This window comes from Nannospalax galili, unplaced genomic scaffold, assembly GCF_000622305.1.
Source record: "Nannospalax galili isolate Female #2095 unplaced genomic scaffold, S.galili_v1.0 scaffold1196, whole genome shotgun sequence".
Lineage (NCBI taxonomy): Eukaryota > Metazoa > Chordata > Mammalia > Rodentia > Spalacidae > Nannospalax > Nannospalax galili.
The window spans coordinates 85908-103743 of NW_008337101.1; the positions used below are offsets into that span (position 1 = coordinate 85908).

Genomic DNA, 17836 nt, shown 5'->3' on the forward strand with positions numbered 1-17836 from the left:
GCTCCCTTAGCTACAGGTGGACACTGCAGTATTGCAGACCAAGATTTGAAGTCTTACATCTGAGCAGCACTTTCTGATAGGAACAAAATCATCAATGAGAAATAATTGTCTAAATAACTTTTTATGTGGACAATAAAAATAAATCTTATAGAAAAAAACTAGTTTATTCCATTAAAATGATTTGAGTGAGACTTTTTGAAGCCCTGAGCTACAACAGTGGTTAGGAAGAACTGAAACATAATGTGCAGTCAGGAAGTGGGGAAAGAGAACAGTGACTTAGCTGTAAGTTTCATGAAATTTTTGTAGTAACAGAACAAAGAAAGTCATAAATCATGAGACTTTTCAAATACATTTGTGAAGACATCAGAGAAGCGGGTTATTGCAAATTCGGGAGAATTTTGTTACAGATTTTAGATGCTACCCAATAAGCCTCTTAGTCCTTGAGTTGGTGGAAGCTGGTGGTCTGCTAAGTTAATGCTTCTCAAAAGATTTTTATCTGTTAGTCATAGAATGTTAGGTCAGACCCTGATGGGGACAAAGAGTGTCTATTTAGGGGCCTAAACAAAGCTCAAGATAAATTGTAATTGGGCTCTGGACCTGCAGCATTCCAAATGTTCCATCAGCCTTGCAGAAGTTTTGCTTTGAAGAGGCAGGTTTTTTTTCTGGGAATTTTTGTTGTTAACACTAACAGAAAATGAAAATGAGAACATAAATTTAGCTGACCATGTGCTGTTGGCTGTGTGCTACGAATCTTGATAAATGACTGAAAAACCAAGTTAGTATTAGAAACACTAATGGAGGACAGGTCAGTTGTTGACTCTGAGACAGTCATGTTCTATAACACAGTGCTTTTACTCAAAGTAACATATTCTGGGGTAAACCATCTTTGTGCTAGTGCTGGAGTTTGCCTGCTATTTGGTTCTGCTAGGTGTCCTTCAAAGAGAACTTACCATAGTTATGAAAACAATTTGTGAATTTTTATTTTTATTTTTATTTTTAAAATGTTATTCATGCTGGTGTATGCGTTTAATTCCAGCACTGGGGAGGCAGAGGCAGGCAGATCTCTGTGAGTTCAAGGCCAGCCTGGTCTACATAGCGAGCTCCAGGCCAGCTGAGCTACAGGGAGACCCTGTCTCAAATTAAAATGTTATTTTATTTCATTTCATTTTTAATTTTTTATCCCCACAGGGTCACACTATATAGCTAGCTTTGGTTGGCCTGAAATTTGCTATGTAGCCCAAACTGGCCTTGAACTCACAAAGAACTTCCTGCCTCTGACTCCCGAGTGCTGTAATTAAAGGCATGTGCTATCACATTGCTCATTTTACATTTTTTATTCTTTGATAACTTAATATATATAGTATTTGTTCGTTTTCATTTCTCAGTTCCCTCTTTCATCCTCTCCTGTCCTGCCAAACCCCTTCTTCCCACGTCCTTTTATGTCTTTGTTGTATATGAGCTATTGAATTTATTTATTTTAAAGTTTTATTACATTTTACTTTTTATTTTTATTTTGTGTGTGTGTGTGTGTGTGTGTGTGTGTGTGTGTGAGACACACAGCACATGTGGAAGGCAGAGGGCAGCTGTGGAAGTCAGAGGGCAGCTGTGGAAGTCAGTTCTCTTCTTCCATCATGTGGATCCTGGGAAATTAAACTCAGGCTTGGGGAAAGGCCCTTTACCTGCTGAGCCATCTCACTGGTCCATGGCCCACAGAGCTTAATCAGGGTTGCTTGGATGAGTATTGGTGGGGGCTTATTTACTGGAACATGTGTATGTTGCTCCTGGCTATGCCATTGAAAAAACTGATCCCCCCCACCAACCATTAACTGCCAGTAGCTCCTTAGGGAGGGGTGGAGCCTCTTATGCAGCTTCCCCAGCCATGATGGACTATTGACTGGCTCAATCTAGTGCAGGTAGCCATAGCTGCTCGAGTTCATGTGTGCAGTGACCATGTTGTGTCCAGAAGACAGCATTTCACAGCCTCCTCCCCATCCTCCTGCTCTTCCGTTCTTTCTGTGGCCTCTTCTCTGTGTTCCCTGAGCTTTGGAGGGTGTGGAGACATAGATGTCCCATTTAGGATCATCACTCAACAGTCACTTATTCTCAGCACTCTTAACTAGTTTGTGTCTCTGCGTTAACTATCAGCCACTGAAAACAGAAGCATCTCTGATCAAGGCTGAGAACAACACTAATCCATGGAAATAGGCAAATATTTAGAAAGCAGTTTGACATGTCCCCCTAGTGCCTGTGATGTCCCAGCCATGGGTTTTGGACAAGGCTTAGAGTTCTAGTTTTTTTTTCTTTGGTTTTCTTTCTTTTTGAGACAGTGCTGGGATTACAGGCATTTACAACACTCCCAGTTCATGTGGTGCTGAGGACTGAACCCAGGACTTCATGCAAACAAGACAGGCCCTCTACTACCCTCTACTAACTGAGCTATATCCCAGCCCCAGTTTTGGAAATTTGATTTTTATTTTTTAAATACTTTATTATTTTTATTTTATGTGTGTGCTTTTATTGCCTGCATGTAGGTAAGTGCGCCCATGTCGTGCAGTGCCCACCAAGGACAGAAGAGGCTGTCAGATCCCCTGGGACTGGAGTTAGGGACAGTTGTTAGCTGCCATGTGGGTGCTGGGATTCGAACCCAGGTCTTCTGCAAGAACAGCCAGTGTTCTTAACACTCTGAGCCACCTCTCCAGCCCCGGAAATTTGACTTCTTCAAACAATCTCTAGCCAGGCGTGGTGGCACACACTTTTAATCCCAGCACTCAGAGGCAGAGGCAGATGGATCTCTGTGAGTTCAAAGCCAGCTTGGTCTACATAGTGAGTTCCAGGACAGCTGGGGCTACAGAGAGACCCTGTTTCAAAAAGACTAAAAACAAACAAAACCCAATCTCTGGTAGGGCTTGTGTGTATGGGAGGAAGGTGAGTAACACAAATGACAGCAACAAAACCCCCCAAACAAACAGACTCTACTTAGTGCCACTGTATACAAATATATGTACATATGTTTTATACATTGAAAGCAGTCCTCTGACTATAGTAATGTCATTCCATACATTGGAATGACATTTGGAACCATCCCTTTATTCCTGTCTCCATCGCCACCTCACCCAATTCCTTCCTTTTCCCAGAGTTTATCCCTTTACAGTATTTTATCTACTTTATTTGGGTTTTGCTCCTCTGGCTGAGCAAAAGCAGCAAGTTCCCCAATTCTCCACTGAGTTCCCAGAATACCACAGGCAGTGAGTGGTTAATAATGACTCTATAAATTGATCTGGGTGTCATCTACTAGTTAGGGGAAATTTATTAGGAAAACCAGAGAATAACCTCACAGTGTAGGAAGCTGTATTATTGGATGGTCGCCTGATAGAAGTTACTGCTTCCACACAGGCAAGCACTTGCAGCCTAGGAAGGCCAATAGTGTGTCACAGCTGCTTGTTTATGTACGGTCCTCAGTGGAATTGGAGTCTCCCTGAGTTACTCATTTCTGTGGATGGATGATGTTCATATTTGCCTTTATGAAAACAATACAGTAAGAACATAACTATTTCTATTTTGTGAGGTTTCAAGTGAGTTTAATTCTTATAGTCATTCCTGTGTTTGTTTAGTAACAATAATTCTGAATTTTTTTCCCTTGAATAGCTGTGGTCCTAGTCATCATGATAGCCTCGGGCCATGGAGATGAGTCTGTTAGAGGGGTCCTGAGAGAAGCCCTCTTGAAGAAGCATCATCAGACAGAGAAAAGATTCTCCAGCTGGGTTCTTCTGGCTCAGTATTTTACAGATATGGGCAAGAAATATTCGGGCCCTCCCATGTATGAAAGGAACTGTGAGGCAAGTTGTGGCATCTGATTTTTGCTTACACTTCTCCCACAGCATTCTAGAATGGTATAAGTGATAGCTCTTGGAAGAAAGATGATTTTCTACATAATTATTTCTTTATTTTTAGAATTTTATTTATGAAAGAGATTTTCTCTTTTGTTTTTTGTTTTGTTTTGTTTTGGTTTGTTTTGGGTTTTTGAGACAGAGTCTTCCTGTAGCCCCAGCTGGCCTAGAACTCCCTATGTAGACTAGCCTGGCCTTGATCTCACAGAGATCCACCTGCCTCTGCCTCCTGAGTGCTGGGATTAAAGGTGTATGTCACCATGCAGGGCTTTGTTTTGTTTGTTGTGTTTTATTGTGTTGTATTGTGTTTTGAGATCCACCTGTGTAGGGCAGGCTGGTCTGGAGCTGGATCCTGTCTCTGACTTCTAAGTACTGGAATGACAAGTTTGCACCACCATACCTGTTATGAGGCAGCCAGCTCACTTTGAATCATGGCAGCATCATTTGAGAAATCACTTGGATCAAAAACGAAACAAACAAAAAAAACAATTCAGCTATTAAAATAGCAAATTTCCTTTTAAGTAATATTTAAACACAATCACTATTATTTGCTGAGAATTATTTCTGCTTTTTTTATATATATATTATTGGATGGTCACCTGATAGAAGTTACTGCTTCCACATAGGCAAGCACTTATAGCCTAGGAAGTGAAAAAATTGGCAACATTTTTTTTTGGTCTTTTTGAGATAGAGTCTCCCTGTAGCCAGAGCTGTCCTGGATTCACTATGGAGACCAGGCTGGCCTCAAACTCACAGAGACCTGCTTGCTTCTGCCTCCCAAGTGCTGGGATTAAAGTCCTGCACCACCACCCCAGGTGAAAAATTGGCAACTTCAAGTGATTTTCTCTATCTTTACACCTTTCAAAGATCTAGTTACAAATATTTTGTCATGTGTAGTGGGCTTCACGTGCAGCTCACTGATGATCATTTTCTTCATTGGAGTACTATTTACTTTCTGTGGCTGTGATAAAAGACTATGGCCAAGGTAACGTATAGAAGGAAGATTTTATTATGGCTTATAGCTCCAGAAGGATAAGAGACCATGTCAGGGAGGCACGGCTTCAAGTGGCAGGCATGGTGGCAGGATCCACCAAAAATTGGTCCTTCATTTTTGATTTTTTCGATTGCTAGAACTTTAAGGGTTTTTTTGGGGGGGGCGGGGTTGTTTTGTTTTTTGGTTGTTTTTTTCAAACCTGCAATTTCTGATCCGTTTTTGTTATATCCATTACTTTTGTTTTAAATTTTATTTATTATTATTTTTTTGATGTGTATGCGTGTATTGCCTGCATGTAAGTGCACTCGTGTCCTGCAATGCCCACGGAGGACAAAGGGCTGTCGGATCCCCTGGAACTGGAGTTACGGACAGTTTTAGCTGCCATGTGGGTGCTGGGATTCAAACCCGGGTCTTCTGCAAGAACCACCAGTGTTCTTAACCTCTGAGCCATCTCTCCAGTCCCTAGCCATTACTTTTTTATTTAAAAACCTGGGCAGTTTTCATCCCTATTAATTTATTTCACATTTTTTCCTTACTGTTTATTGTTTTGAAGCATTTGTTGTAAAATATATACGTGTAAACTTGTTTCACATTCTTTAAATTTTTTTTGTGAAGTTAAAAATGAAATTTATCGAGCCTGAGGAAACAAAGTGCTGCAGGCGGGAGACTCGGCGGAGGCTGCGTGCATCCTGCTCGGCCTCTTGCGGAGCGTGGGAGAGTGTGCATGCATGTGTTTCTTCACAAAGGGCGTCTGGCCGTGATCGCTCGGTCCTTCCTGCAGCCCTCCACGGTGCTCCGGGTCCCCACGCCGGTCTCCCCGCCCATCGCTGCCTGCCATGGCAACCGCAACCCGCATGCTGCCGCAACGGGCCTCCGCGCAGCGCCCCCGCAACGCTGCTGAGCCCCCACACGGCTGTCGCGGCTGCAGAAGAAGGAGGAGCTGCGGGGATCAACGACCGCCTGGCGGTGTACATCGACAAGGTGCACAGCCTGCAGACGGAGAACAAGAGACCGAGTGCGTGGCCACGAGCTCACCGGTCTCAAGGCGCTCTACCGAGCTGGCCTACGAGCCGCTTGTGCTGGACGACACGGCCCGCGAGCGTGCCAAGTTGCAGATGGAGCTGGGCAAGTTCAAGGCCGAGCATGACCAGCTGCTGCTCAACTATGCTAAGGAATCTGATGTTAATGGAGCCCAGGTCAAGCTTCGAGAATACGAAGCCGCACTGAACTCAAAAGATGCAGCTCTGGCTACTGCTCTTGTGACAAAAGAGTTTAGAGGGGGTCTGGAAGACCCGAAAGACCAGATCGCCCAGTTGGAAGCCTCCTTACCTGCTGCCAAAAAACAGCAGATGAAACTGCTTAAAGTGGGTTTAGAGGATCATTGTCAGAGCCTCACCGGGGACTTGGAGTTTTGTAAAAACATGTATGAAGAGATCAATGAGACAAGAACAAAGCATGAGACTCGCTTGGTAGAGGTGGATTCTCTTGGTAGAAGTGGATTCTGGGCGTCAGATTGAGTGTGAGTACAAGCTGGCTCAAGCGCTTCATGAGACGAGAAAACAGCATGACGCCCAAGTGAGCTGTACAAGGAAGAGCTGGAGCAGACCTCCCATGCCAAACTCGAGAATGCCGGACTGTCCTCAGAGACCAACACCTCTAGGGTCAACAGTGCCAGGGAAGAATTGATAGAAAGCTGTATGCAGATCGAGAGCCTTTCATCTCAGCTGTCTAACCTTCAGAAAGAGTCTAGAGCATGTTTGGAAAAGATTCAAGAATTGGAGGACTTGCTTGCTAAGGAGAAAGACAACTCTCGTATGCTGTCTGACAGAGAGATGGCAGAAATAAGGGATGAGATGGAGGAGCAGTTGAGTGATTACGAGCAACTCCTTGATGTGAAGCTTGCCCTGGACATGGAGATCAGCCCTTACAGGAAACTCCTAGAAGGCGAAGAAGCTAAAGCTTTCTCCAAGTCCTTCTCGTGTGACCGTGTCCCGAGCATCTTCTAGTCGCAGTGTACGCAAGACTAGAGGAAAGCATAAGAGAGTCGATGTTGAAGAATGGAAGGCAAGCAGTAGTGTTAGCATTGCCCATTCTGCTTCAGCCACCGGGAATGTGTACATTGAAGAGATAGATATTGATGGGAAATGTATTCGACTGAAGAACACTTCGGAACAGGATCAACCAATGGGAGGCTGGGAGATGATCAGAAAAATTGGAGACACATCAGTCAGTTACAAATATACCTCAAGATACGTGCTGAAGGCAGGCTAGACTGTTACTCTTTGGGCTGCAAATGCTGGTGTCACAGCCAGTCCTCCCATTGACCTCTTCTGGAAGAATCAGAACTCTTGGGGCACTGGTGAAGATGTGAAGGTTATATTGAAAAATTCTCAGGAAGAGGAGTTTGCTCAAAGAAGTACAGTCTTTAAAACAACTGTACCTGAAGAGGAGGAAGAAGAGGAGGAGGCTGTTGGAGTGGTGGTTGAGGAGGAGCTTTTCTACCAGCAGGGAGCCCCAAGAACAGCTAATAGAAGCTGTGCCATCATGTAAACCTCTCAAGTCAGCTGTCTTCCCCAAGACAGAGAAGCATGGTAACCCTTACCCGTATACAGTGCAGAGCCTTCTCAGAAGCATAGAATATTTTTATATTTCCTTATGTGAATTTTTAAGCTGCGAATCTGATGGCCTTAATTTCCTATTTGACACTGAAAGTTTTGTAAAAGAAATCCTATCCATACTTTGTTGCAGGATGTGAATTATTGACACTGAACTAACTGTGGTTTGGAAAAGGTCCCTCAATTTTTTTTTTGACTTTTGTATGTATGTAATTTTTTGTTGTCGTTGTTCTTTTAAGAAGGGGAGGGAGGGTAAGTAAACCACTGTCCAAGTTTAATTTGTGAAGTTTGCTCTGTGTAGATGGGCAGTCTGCTCTTGATCATTCTCTGCTGTATATAAAGTGGTGCTGTGAGGGAGGGGGAAAGCATTTTTCAATATATAGAACTTTTATATGAAATTGTTTTGTAATAAGCAATCAAGGTTACAAACTTTTTTTAAACAGAAAAGAAACATTTTATAAACAGGCAATATTAGCATTACCATCATGCGAGCCCTCTGGAAGGAGGGTTGGCAAAGCTGTTTTCTGGTTGGCTACTTCTCTTAGATTCTTAATTCATGAGGGGATTGGGGGCTGGCAGGGCTAGGGTGGGGGAAGGTTTCTCTTTAAGATGCTTTAGTTGTATTTTTTAAGATAGTGTAACATGCTTAAATTTCTTTTCTTTTCTTTTCTTTTTTTTTTTTTTTTGTCTTTTTGAGACAGGGTCTCCTTGTAGCCCCAGCTGTCTTGGATTCACTGTGTAGACCAGGCTGGCCTCGAACTCACTGAGATCCACCTGCCTCTGCCTCCTGAGTGCTGGGATTAAAGGTGTGCGCCACCATGCTCAGCAACATGCTTAAATTTCTTATGCAACATTAACAAATAAAAAGTTGTTTTAATATTAAAAAAATGAAATTTATTGTGTGCATGCACACGCACCAAGGCACATGTGTGGAGATCAGAGTAGCACTTGGTTCTCCTTCCACCTTGTGGGTTGTTGGGATCAACCTCAGGTCATCAGGCCTGGCACTAAGTGCCTTTCCGCTAAGCCAGCTCAGTGTTCTGATTTTAACATTTATCTGTAATGCGTACATTCCTAATGTTGTGTAACCATAACTGCTTCTTCTTCCTCAAACTTTTTTTCCTTCCCTTTTCTTTATTTTGCTTGGTTTTAGGTACAGTTTACCTGGCCTGGACCTTCTGATCCTTGTGATTTTTCCTCAAAGTCTGGGATTGTAGATGTGTGTCACCATGCCTGAAAAATTTTCAACATTTCAAACAGAACATCTGTATCCATCAACTGTGTGTAGTCTATGATGATGAAGTTGGGTTGGAGAGATGGGTGAGTGGGTAAAGTCGCCTCCTACCAAGGCTGCCCATCTGCGTTCTATTGCTGGACAATACATGGCGGAGGAGAAACCCAACTACAGCAAATTGACAGCACATGAATGCCATGGCATGTGTGTGTGTGTGTGTGTGTGTGTGTGTGTGTGCACATACACATACAATAAAACTTTAAAATTAAAATAATAAATTGAGAAATTCATTAAATTAATTTTGTATATCATTAGAACTTATGCATGTTTTCTTCTATTAACATTATGTAGTATAGTAAACTACTTTTTTTTTTTTGGTCTTTTTGAGACAGGGCCTCCTTGCAGCCCCAGCTGTCCTGGAACTCACTATGTAGACCAGGCTGGCCTTGAATTCAAAGATCCACCTGCCTCTGCCTTCCGAGTGCTGGGATTAAAGGTGTGTGCCATTATGCCCAACGTAAACTACTTTTTAACAAGTATTCTTACTAGGGTGGAGAGATGGCACAATTGTTAAGATCACTTCCTGCTTTTGTTGAGGACCAGGTTCAGTTCCTAGCATCCACATGGTAGTCCACATGGTAGTCCATCTGTAACTCTAGTTCTGGGGGATCTGACACTCTTTTGCTCTGTGGGCACAAAGCATGCATACGGTGCATGTATATACATGCAGGCACTCAAACAAACAGATAAAATAAAAAAATGAAAGAGCTGCCTCCTAGCAGTTAGTAGATTTTATTTACTAATGTTTTCTTGAGGATTTGGGCACATCAATATTCCTTTTTTTTTTTTTTTCTGGTCTTTTTGAAAGAGGGTCTCCCTGTAGCCCCAGCTGGTCTGGAACTCACTATGTAGACCAGGCTAGCCTTGAACTCACAGAGATCTGCCTGCCTGGGCCTCCTGAGTGCTGGGAGTACATGTGTGCACCACCACACCTGGCTGAGGATTTGAGCATCAATAATTCTTACAGGACAATTCCCTGTGTTTCCTCTTCCTAGTGCCACTGTCTGGCTTTTTATCAATGTGAGAGTGGTTTGTGGCATGAATTAAAAAGTGTTCCTGTTCAGTTGGAAGAGTTTGTAAAGGATTGCTAATTCTTCTTAAATATGGAATCAATATTATTAATGAAATTATGTGGTGATGCACTTTTGTTCTTGGGGGCTTTTAAGTATGGATTCCACGTATTTGGTAGTTATATTCGAACCAAGTTTTCTGTTTCCACAATTCAGTTTTAGGAGATTATGTATTTCTCAAATTCTTTTAATCTCATCTAGGTTATCCAATTTGCTTTTTTTCTAATCCATCCTATTTCTGTAAGATTGGTACTAATATCTATGTTCATTCTTGGGTATGGGATAATGGCTTATGAACCCTGGGTCTCTCGCAGGCTAGGCAAGCATTCTGTTACTGAGCCATTTTTTAATGTTTTCATTTGAGACAGTCTCCAGGTTTACCTTGAATGCAGTCTGTAGCTCTGCTAGGACTTGACCTTGGGATTCTTGCACCTTGGCCTTCCCAGTGCTGGGATTACAGTGCTGCACTACCACATCCAACTCTTTCTTTTCTGAAATTAGCTATTTGAATCCCTTTTTAAAATTCAATATAGCTAAGGCTATGCTAATTATGTTTCTCATGACACTGACATTTGGTTTCATTACTGTCCTTTTTCCCACACACCTATTTGATGGATGTCTCCTTTAATTGCTATTTCTTTGTACGCTTCACTTTTTCCATTCATTCATAAGTTTGTCCTTCTGGCTTCCTTTAGGATTTTTATTTGTGTCTCATGTAGCCCAGAATGGCCTTGAAGGCATGCTCTTCCTGCCTATAGCTGCTGAGTGCTGGAATCATAGGCCTGGGCCTGACAGATAAGGTGTCAGCAATCCCTGTGTGCTTCACTAAAACCCCTGGTCCCTGGTCATTCAGGCCTCCTTACCCAATCCGGCCTCAAGGCAGGCTGTCCTACTGCCGAGCTGAGGTTTCTGAGGAAGTCACCACCTAGGTGCCTGTGTTATGAGCACCTCTGCAGTGAGCTGTGAGTAGGTACATTCCTACCTGTGAATGGGAGACTGTGAAGGGAGATGAGCCTGGAAGCTGGGTGTGGTGAGCCTGGGGCCCAGCTGTGCTCATACTGGGAGGGGAGGCTGGTGGAGCTGCCAGACCTGGCCTGGCCACAGTCGATCCTCCAGGACTCGGGAGGGCCATGGCTGGGTGGCTAGGCATGCAGCTTTCCTGTGAGGTTCATGAGAAGACCTGTCACTCAGCCTTCCCGAAGGTCAGCTCCTCTGGGTACCTTCCATGTGCTATGCATTTTGCATTTCAGTTAGGATTAGGATGCACTTTGAGCCAATTTTGTGAAAGTTGTAAATTCTGTAATTACTTTTCTATGTGTGGGTGCCCGTGAAGTCTAGTAGCATTTGTGAGACAACCACGGTTCCCTCATTGAGTTTCCTCTGCTCTTTTGTCAAAATTGATTGCCTACATTTTTGTGGTTTTCTTCTGGTGTTCCTGTTCTATTCATCTATGTATTTTCTTCCCCAAATAGTACTGTATCTTGATCACTTAGTTTTTTTTTAAAGTTTAGTCATATAGTTTCCATATGTATATTGTTTCTTGTGTGTTGTGTTCTGTTTTCTCCCTTTTTCAAAATATTTTATTATTGTTTTTATGTGTATGCATGTATTGCCTGCATGTAGGTAAGTGCACCCATGTTGTGCAATGCCCATGGAGGTCAGAAGAGGCTGTCAGATACCCTGGACTGGAGTTATGGACAGTTGTTAGCTGCCATGTGGGGGCTGGGATTCAAACCTGGGTCTTCTGCAAAAACAGTCAGTGTTCTTAACCACTGAGCCATCTCTCCAGCCCCCTTTTTTCCTTTTTATATTCCCTTTATAATCCAGTCTGTTACTGGTTAAAGTTTTTGGATTTTCTTTGGGATTATGTTGTCCTGGAAGCTAGCTTCAGCTATCAGTTTGACAAGGCTTAGAGTCATGTGAGGGAGGCTGAATTGAGGGATTGCCTAGATTACATTGACTTGAACCTCCTATGTGGAGAGTTGTCTTAATTGTTGATTGATGTGGGAGGGCCCAACCCATTGTGGGTGGCACCATCCCTAGGCTTGTGGGCCTGGGCTCTATAAGGAAGTGAGCTAAGTGAGCCAGTGAGTCAGTCAATGAGCAGCGTTCCTACAACAAAATAGTCAAAAAGCATAGAAAGCCACATGGTCAGGTCATGTCAGCAATACCTCATTCCCAGTACCTATTTCTTTCTGGTCTAATTGCTTCTGTTGTCATAAAACACTGACCAATGACAACTTCAGGGAGGAAAAGGTTTATTTTGGCTTATACTTCCAGATCTATGGTGAAAGTGGAATAGAAAGAAATAGAACAAGTTGTTTGGAGAGAAAAAAGAGCACCAGGAAGCTTCATGTCACAGCCAAGGAGAAGGTGTTGAAAGAGGCCATGATTCTTGAGGAGGTTAGCCCCTTAAGAGAGACCTCCTGGGGCTGGAGAGATGGTTCAGCAGTTAATAACACTGGTTGTTCTTGCAGAAGACCAGGGTTCAAATCCCAGCACCCACATGGCAGCTAACAACTGTCCATAACTCCAGTTCCAGGGGATCCGACAGCATCTTCTGTCCTCCTTGGGCATTACACAACACGGGTGCACTTACCTACACACAGGCAATGCACACATACACATAAAATCAAAATAATAAAATATTTTTGAAAAAGAGACCTGCTCTACAGTGGAACACTGGGAAGGGTGCCCTTGGTGCAAGACCCCACCCACTAAGCTTCCAACTTCTGGAAGGAGAACGCCTAAGGAGTTGTCTACTCCTAGAAGCAGTTACTTCAATCTACAAAGGCTGCTTCTAATGTAGTCTAAAGGAGTGAGGGCCCATCCCAAGTTGCCAGGCAATTTGGCAGTGTTGTCTTTGTGGTACTGGGAAAGATGTATGAGTTTGGAGACAACCTCAGGGCATGTTTTCCTGTTGTTCCACTATAAAACCAGAGGCTTGTCTTTACTTGCCACTAGTCACTTTAACAATTATAAGCTCTTTTTCAACACGTCATCATTACATCCTTAAGCTTCCTAATGTTCTTTTCCTCTCCAAAGTATACTTTTTTTCTTTTTATATTTATTTACTATTTTTTATTTGTATGCGTGTATTGCCTGCTCCTATGCCATACAATGCCTGTGGAGAAGAGGGTGTCAGAAGAAGGCGTCAGATCCCCTGGACCTGGAGTTACGGATAGTTGTTAGCTGCCATGTGTATGCTGGCTCTTATCCACTAAGCCATCTCTCCAGCCCCCACTTTTTTTCCCTTTATGCCAAACTTCTTCCTCTTTTTATTTTGGTCTTGATAAAAGTAATCAGTAATAATCATTCCACAGACTCAATGTTATGCTGCTTTGAAATTCCATGTGTCAAGAAATTAATCCATGGGGGCTGGAGAGATGGCTGAGTGATTAAAAGCACTTCATGCTCCACAAAAACCCAGATTCAGTTCCCAGTGCCCAATTGGTGGCTCAAAACCATTTGTAACTCCATTTGCAAGAGATCCACTGCTCTCTTCTGACCTCCATGACCCTGCATGACGTGGGTGCATTTACATACCAAAGCCACTTACAGAACACAGTTTATTTTGGCTTCCCTCTCAGAGGGGAGTCCATAATGGTGAAAATGACATGACAGCAGGCCACCAGGGCTGGAAACTGGCTGATCACTTTACTTCAGCATAACTGGAAACAGTGAACTGTAAGTGGGGCAAGGCAGTAACCACTCAAGGTCTACCCTCAGTGACATACTTACTCCCAGTAATGCTGCACTTCCTAAAGATTCTATAGTTTCCTCAAACAGCACCAATAAGTGGTGAGCAAAAGTTCAAATACTTGAGCCTGTGGGAGACATCATTCAAACCACTACAGTCCATTACTTCTTAAATTTAGCCTCTCACAAGTTCTCAACACCAACAGAATGCAGCCAAGTTCTTTGCCAAAATATACAATGACCTTTAGTCCAGTTACTAATAGAGTCCTTTGTTCCCTTATGAAACCTCATAACTGTGCCTCCACTGTCTGCTTTTTCTCAGCAGTCCTGTCTTCCAAACTTCACCTGGAACAACCCTTTAAGCTCTGCTTCCAGTGATCAAAAGCATTTCCAACCCTAAATTCCAAAATCTTGCACATAGTAGTCTAAAGACATAAAAACCATATGATCAGATTCATCATAGCAATGCCCTACTCTAGTAGCAATTTCTGTTCTAGTTTGCTTTTCTGTTGCTGTGATAAACACCATGACCCAAAGATACTTGGCGAGTAAAGGATTTATCTTACACTTTCAGGTCACAGTCTATCATTAAAGTAAGTTAGGGCAGAAATCATGGAAGAATGCTCTTTTCTGGCTCACTTGCTGGCTTGCTCACTTAGCTTCCTTTTACAGTCCAAGTTCACCTGCCTAGGGATAGTGCCACCCACCATGGGATGGGCCCTCCCACATCAGTCTTCACTGAAGATGGTCTCTCATAGACATGACCACAGTTCAATCTGATCTAGACAATTGCTCAATTCAGAGTCCCTCATATGACTCCAGACTTTGTCAAGCTGACAGCTAAGGCTAACTAGGGTACTGGCACTGTAGTTCACATCGAAAGCTATCATATAAAAAGGTTGGTACTGTCAATTTCACATCTAGTAGTTGATTGCTACCACACAGGAAAGCTATGGAATTTTGTGTATATCTTATGTTCTATAAGTTTGATGTATTATTTTATCAGTTCCTTTACTTTTTCTTGGTTCTCAGGATTTCCAGCCTGCAAAGACTATGATAATATCACTATTATTCTTTGGTTGGTTGGTTGGTTTTTTTTTTGTTTTTTTTGAGACAGGGTCTCCCTGTAGCCCCAGCTATCCTAGAACTCACTATGTAGACCAGGCTGCCCTTGAACTCACAGAGATCTGCCTGCCTCTGCCTCCCGAGTGCTAGGATTAAAGGCGTGTGCCACCATGCCAGGCAAGTTGGTTGGTTTTTTTGAGAGAGGGTATTATTACTATGGAGCCCTAGTTGGCATGGAACTCACTATGTACACCAGGCTGGTGTCAAATTCACAGAGATCCACCTGCCTCTTCCTCCCAAGTTCTTGGATAAAATTAGTGCTCCACCATGCCTGACTTGACAGTCTTTTTGTCTTCACAGTTTCAATATAATTATCTGTGAAACATTTATTTGTGTATGAGTGTTTAGCCTATATGTATGCAAGTATACCACATCCGTGCAGTGTCTCTTAAGGTCATAAGAGGGTGTTGAGTCCTGTGGAACTGGAGCTAAGGATCATTGTTAGCTACTGTGTTAGTCACTTTTCTGTTGCTGTGATAGAAACACCGTGACCAAGGGAATTTATACAAGGAAGAGTTCATTTAGCTTTACGGTTCCAAAGGGGCAAGAATAAGTCCATCATGGTGGAGAAGCCTGGAGGTTGAGATGACTGGAGGAGGAGTGGAAGCTAAGCTCTCATATCTTCAAAGGCACAGGAAGCAAGAGAGGAGAGCCACTCCCAGTGATGTGCTTCCTCCAACATGGCCACACCTAAAATCTCCCAGAACAGTGCCACCAACTGGGGATGAACTGTCCACATACTTGGAGCCTGTGGGGAGACATTCTCATTCAAACCACCACAGCAACTATGTAGATGCTGGGAACTAAAAACATGTCCTCTGTGAAAACAGCCAGTGCTCTTACCCACTGAGCCATTGCTCCAGCTAGATGATTATTATTTTTGTAATTATTAATATGATCATATGATTTTTTCTATTTAATTTGATAATATGGTGGAATATGTTATTTGTTGTTTGGTTGTCTTTAGATGTTGAAGATAGAACTCATTTTTTTTGTTTTTTGTTTTTTTTAATGTGTATGAGTGTGCTGCCTGCATGTATGTAAGTGCACCAGTATCATGCAGTGCCCTTGTAGGTCAGAAGAAGGTGTTGGATTCTCTGGACCTGGAGTTACAGACATTTGTTAGCCACCATGTGGGTGCTGGGAATTGAACCTGGGTCTTCTGTAAGAGCACTCAGTGCTCTTAACCACTCAGCTATCTCTCTGGCCCCAGAACTCATGTTCTTTCACAGAGTTAGCATATGTTGTACTGAGACATTTCACCCATATTTTGAATTTTGAATTTTGAATATCTTTATATAATTACATTAATTCCTACTTAGATGTAGTATATAGTTCATTGTTTTTTGAAACAGGATCATGTCTGGAAGATTGCATTTCACAGCTTTCCATCCCATTCACCACCTCTTACATTTTCTCTTCCCCTTCATCTGCAATGTTCTCTGTCATTTGGTTTCTCTGCTGCTGTGATGCAACACTGGCCAAAAGCAACTTGGAGAAGAAATGATTTATTTCATCTTACAACTCCCAGGTCACAGTCCATCACTGAAGGAAGTCAGAGCAGGAAGTCAGCAGGAGCCTGGAGGCAGGAGCTGAAGCAGAAACCATGGAATACTGCTTGCTGGCTGTTCCCCTGGCCCAGCTCCTTTTATATGTATAGTAGTCTTTCATATTATGACTCAGGTGTTTATCTTGATGAATATCTGATGTGATCGTGGAAAGAACATGTAGTTTGCTATTATTGATTGAAATATAAATATTAATACAAATTAAATGCAGTTAAGTTATAAAGCTTTATACTTAAAGTATACTATTACTGATTTTTCTGCACCCTTCATCTGTCAGTGCTAAAAGTCTGTTGATGTCTCTAACTATAATTGTGATTTTTGTTTCTTTCCTTTCCCTCCCTTATCCCTTTTGCTTTCTTTCCTCCTTCCCTTATCCTCTCCATCTCTCTGTTCTTTTTATTTTTTCATTTTTATTTTATGTGTATGAGTGACCTGCGAAGTTGGAATAGGGCGTCAGATGCCCTGGAACGGGAGTTATAGATGGTTGTTAGCTGCCATGTGGGTGCTGGGAAGTGAACCTGTATCCTCTAGAAGAGTAGTCCATACTTTTAATTGCTGAACCATCTATTTAGCCCTCTATTCTCTTTTTTTGAAGCAGGACCTTGTAGTATTTCATATGCTGATGAGCTTAAGAAATTTTGAACTGGTCTTTTTGATAAGGTTTGCAGTGCATCATTGTAACCCGGTTGGAAAGCCCATTGCTTGCAAGTAGGGCCAAAATTTCAGAGCTTATTAATTATGGATATCATATGTGGTGAGGCGAGCTCTTTTCCTACATATAGGTTCACAACATGGATAACCCAGAGCAATTAGAGTGACTCTCTGTAAATGTCTGACCTGAGTGTGCTTAGGGGTTGAGGTTCTCAGCTCACGTAAGGAAGAGATTAAAGCATTCCACTTCTGGTTTCTCTCCAGTTTGCAGAATCACCACAGCACTAGAGGAGGCTTTTGTCACGTGACTTTGGGTACTCATGGCCAAAATGCCCTAGTTGGATGCAGGGATTGTCCTGAAGCTTGATTTACTTCTTTACAAGGAGCACAGTGGCCTCTGGAAGGAGGGCTTGAGTTTTTTGAGATGTGTATGAAATTGGAAATTGCTGGTTTCACCAGGAGCCTGTGGTTTCTACCTTTCATCTTCCACTTTTCCTCTAGCTCTTCGTACCTCCTGTTGATCATTATTATTATTACTACTACTACTAATAGTAGAAGTAGCAGTAGTAGTAGTCATAGTCGTAGTTGTAGTCGTAGTCAAGTCGTAGTCGTAGTCGTAGTAATTTTGGTCTTTTTGAGACAGGGGCTCCCTGTAGCCCCAGCTGACCTAGAACTCACCGTGTAGACCAGGTTGGCCTTGAACTCACAGAGATCCATCTACTTCTACCTCCCAAGTGCTGGGACTAAAGCCATGTGCTACTACACTGGCCTCTGGTTGATTATTAATTATGTGAAAGCCATGTTAAAGTGGCAAACGATCACTTAGCTTTCATTTTAAAATTTATTAATTTTTTATTTTATATATATGTAGTCCCTGCATGTATGTAACTGTGCCTGTATCATGCAATGCCTGTGGAGATCAAAAGAGGTGTC

The 17836-nt window shown here is 42.6% G+C and overlaps 1 protein-coding gene across 4 annotated transcripts in view; it reads left to right on the forward strand.

Annotated features, from left to right (window-relative positions):
• Positions 1-8951, forward strand: part of LOC103733292 (zinc finger protein 709) — a 24359-nt gene extending 15408 nt beyond the window's left edge. The window contains exons 5-6 of one of the 4 annotated variants that reach the window (XR_003849397.1): positions 3394-3535; positions 3646-3725. Coding sequence is in view for 3 of the 4 variants with exons in the window: in XM_029563112.1 (XP_029418972.1) it covers positions 3646-3836; positions 5497-6108 (803 nt within the window). In the remaining variant the exon portion in view is untranslated. Of the gene's footprint in view, positions 1-3393; positions 3536-3645; positions 3837-5496; positions 8062-8649 lie in introns of those variants that run through there. The other 3 variants (XM_029563113.1, XM_029563112.1, XM_017797893.2) reach the window with 3 other exon arrangements.
• Positions 8952-17836: the final 8885 nt, after the last annotated feature.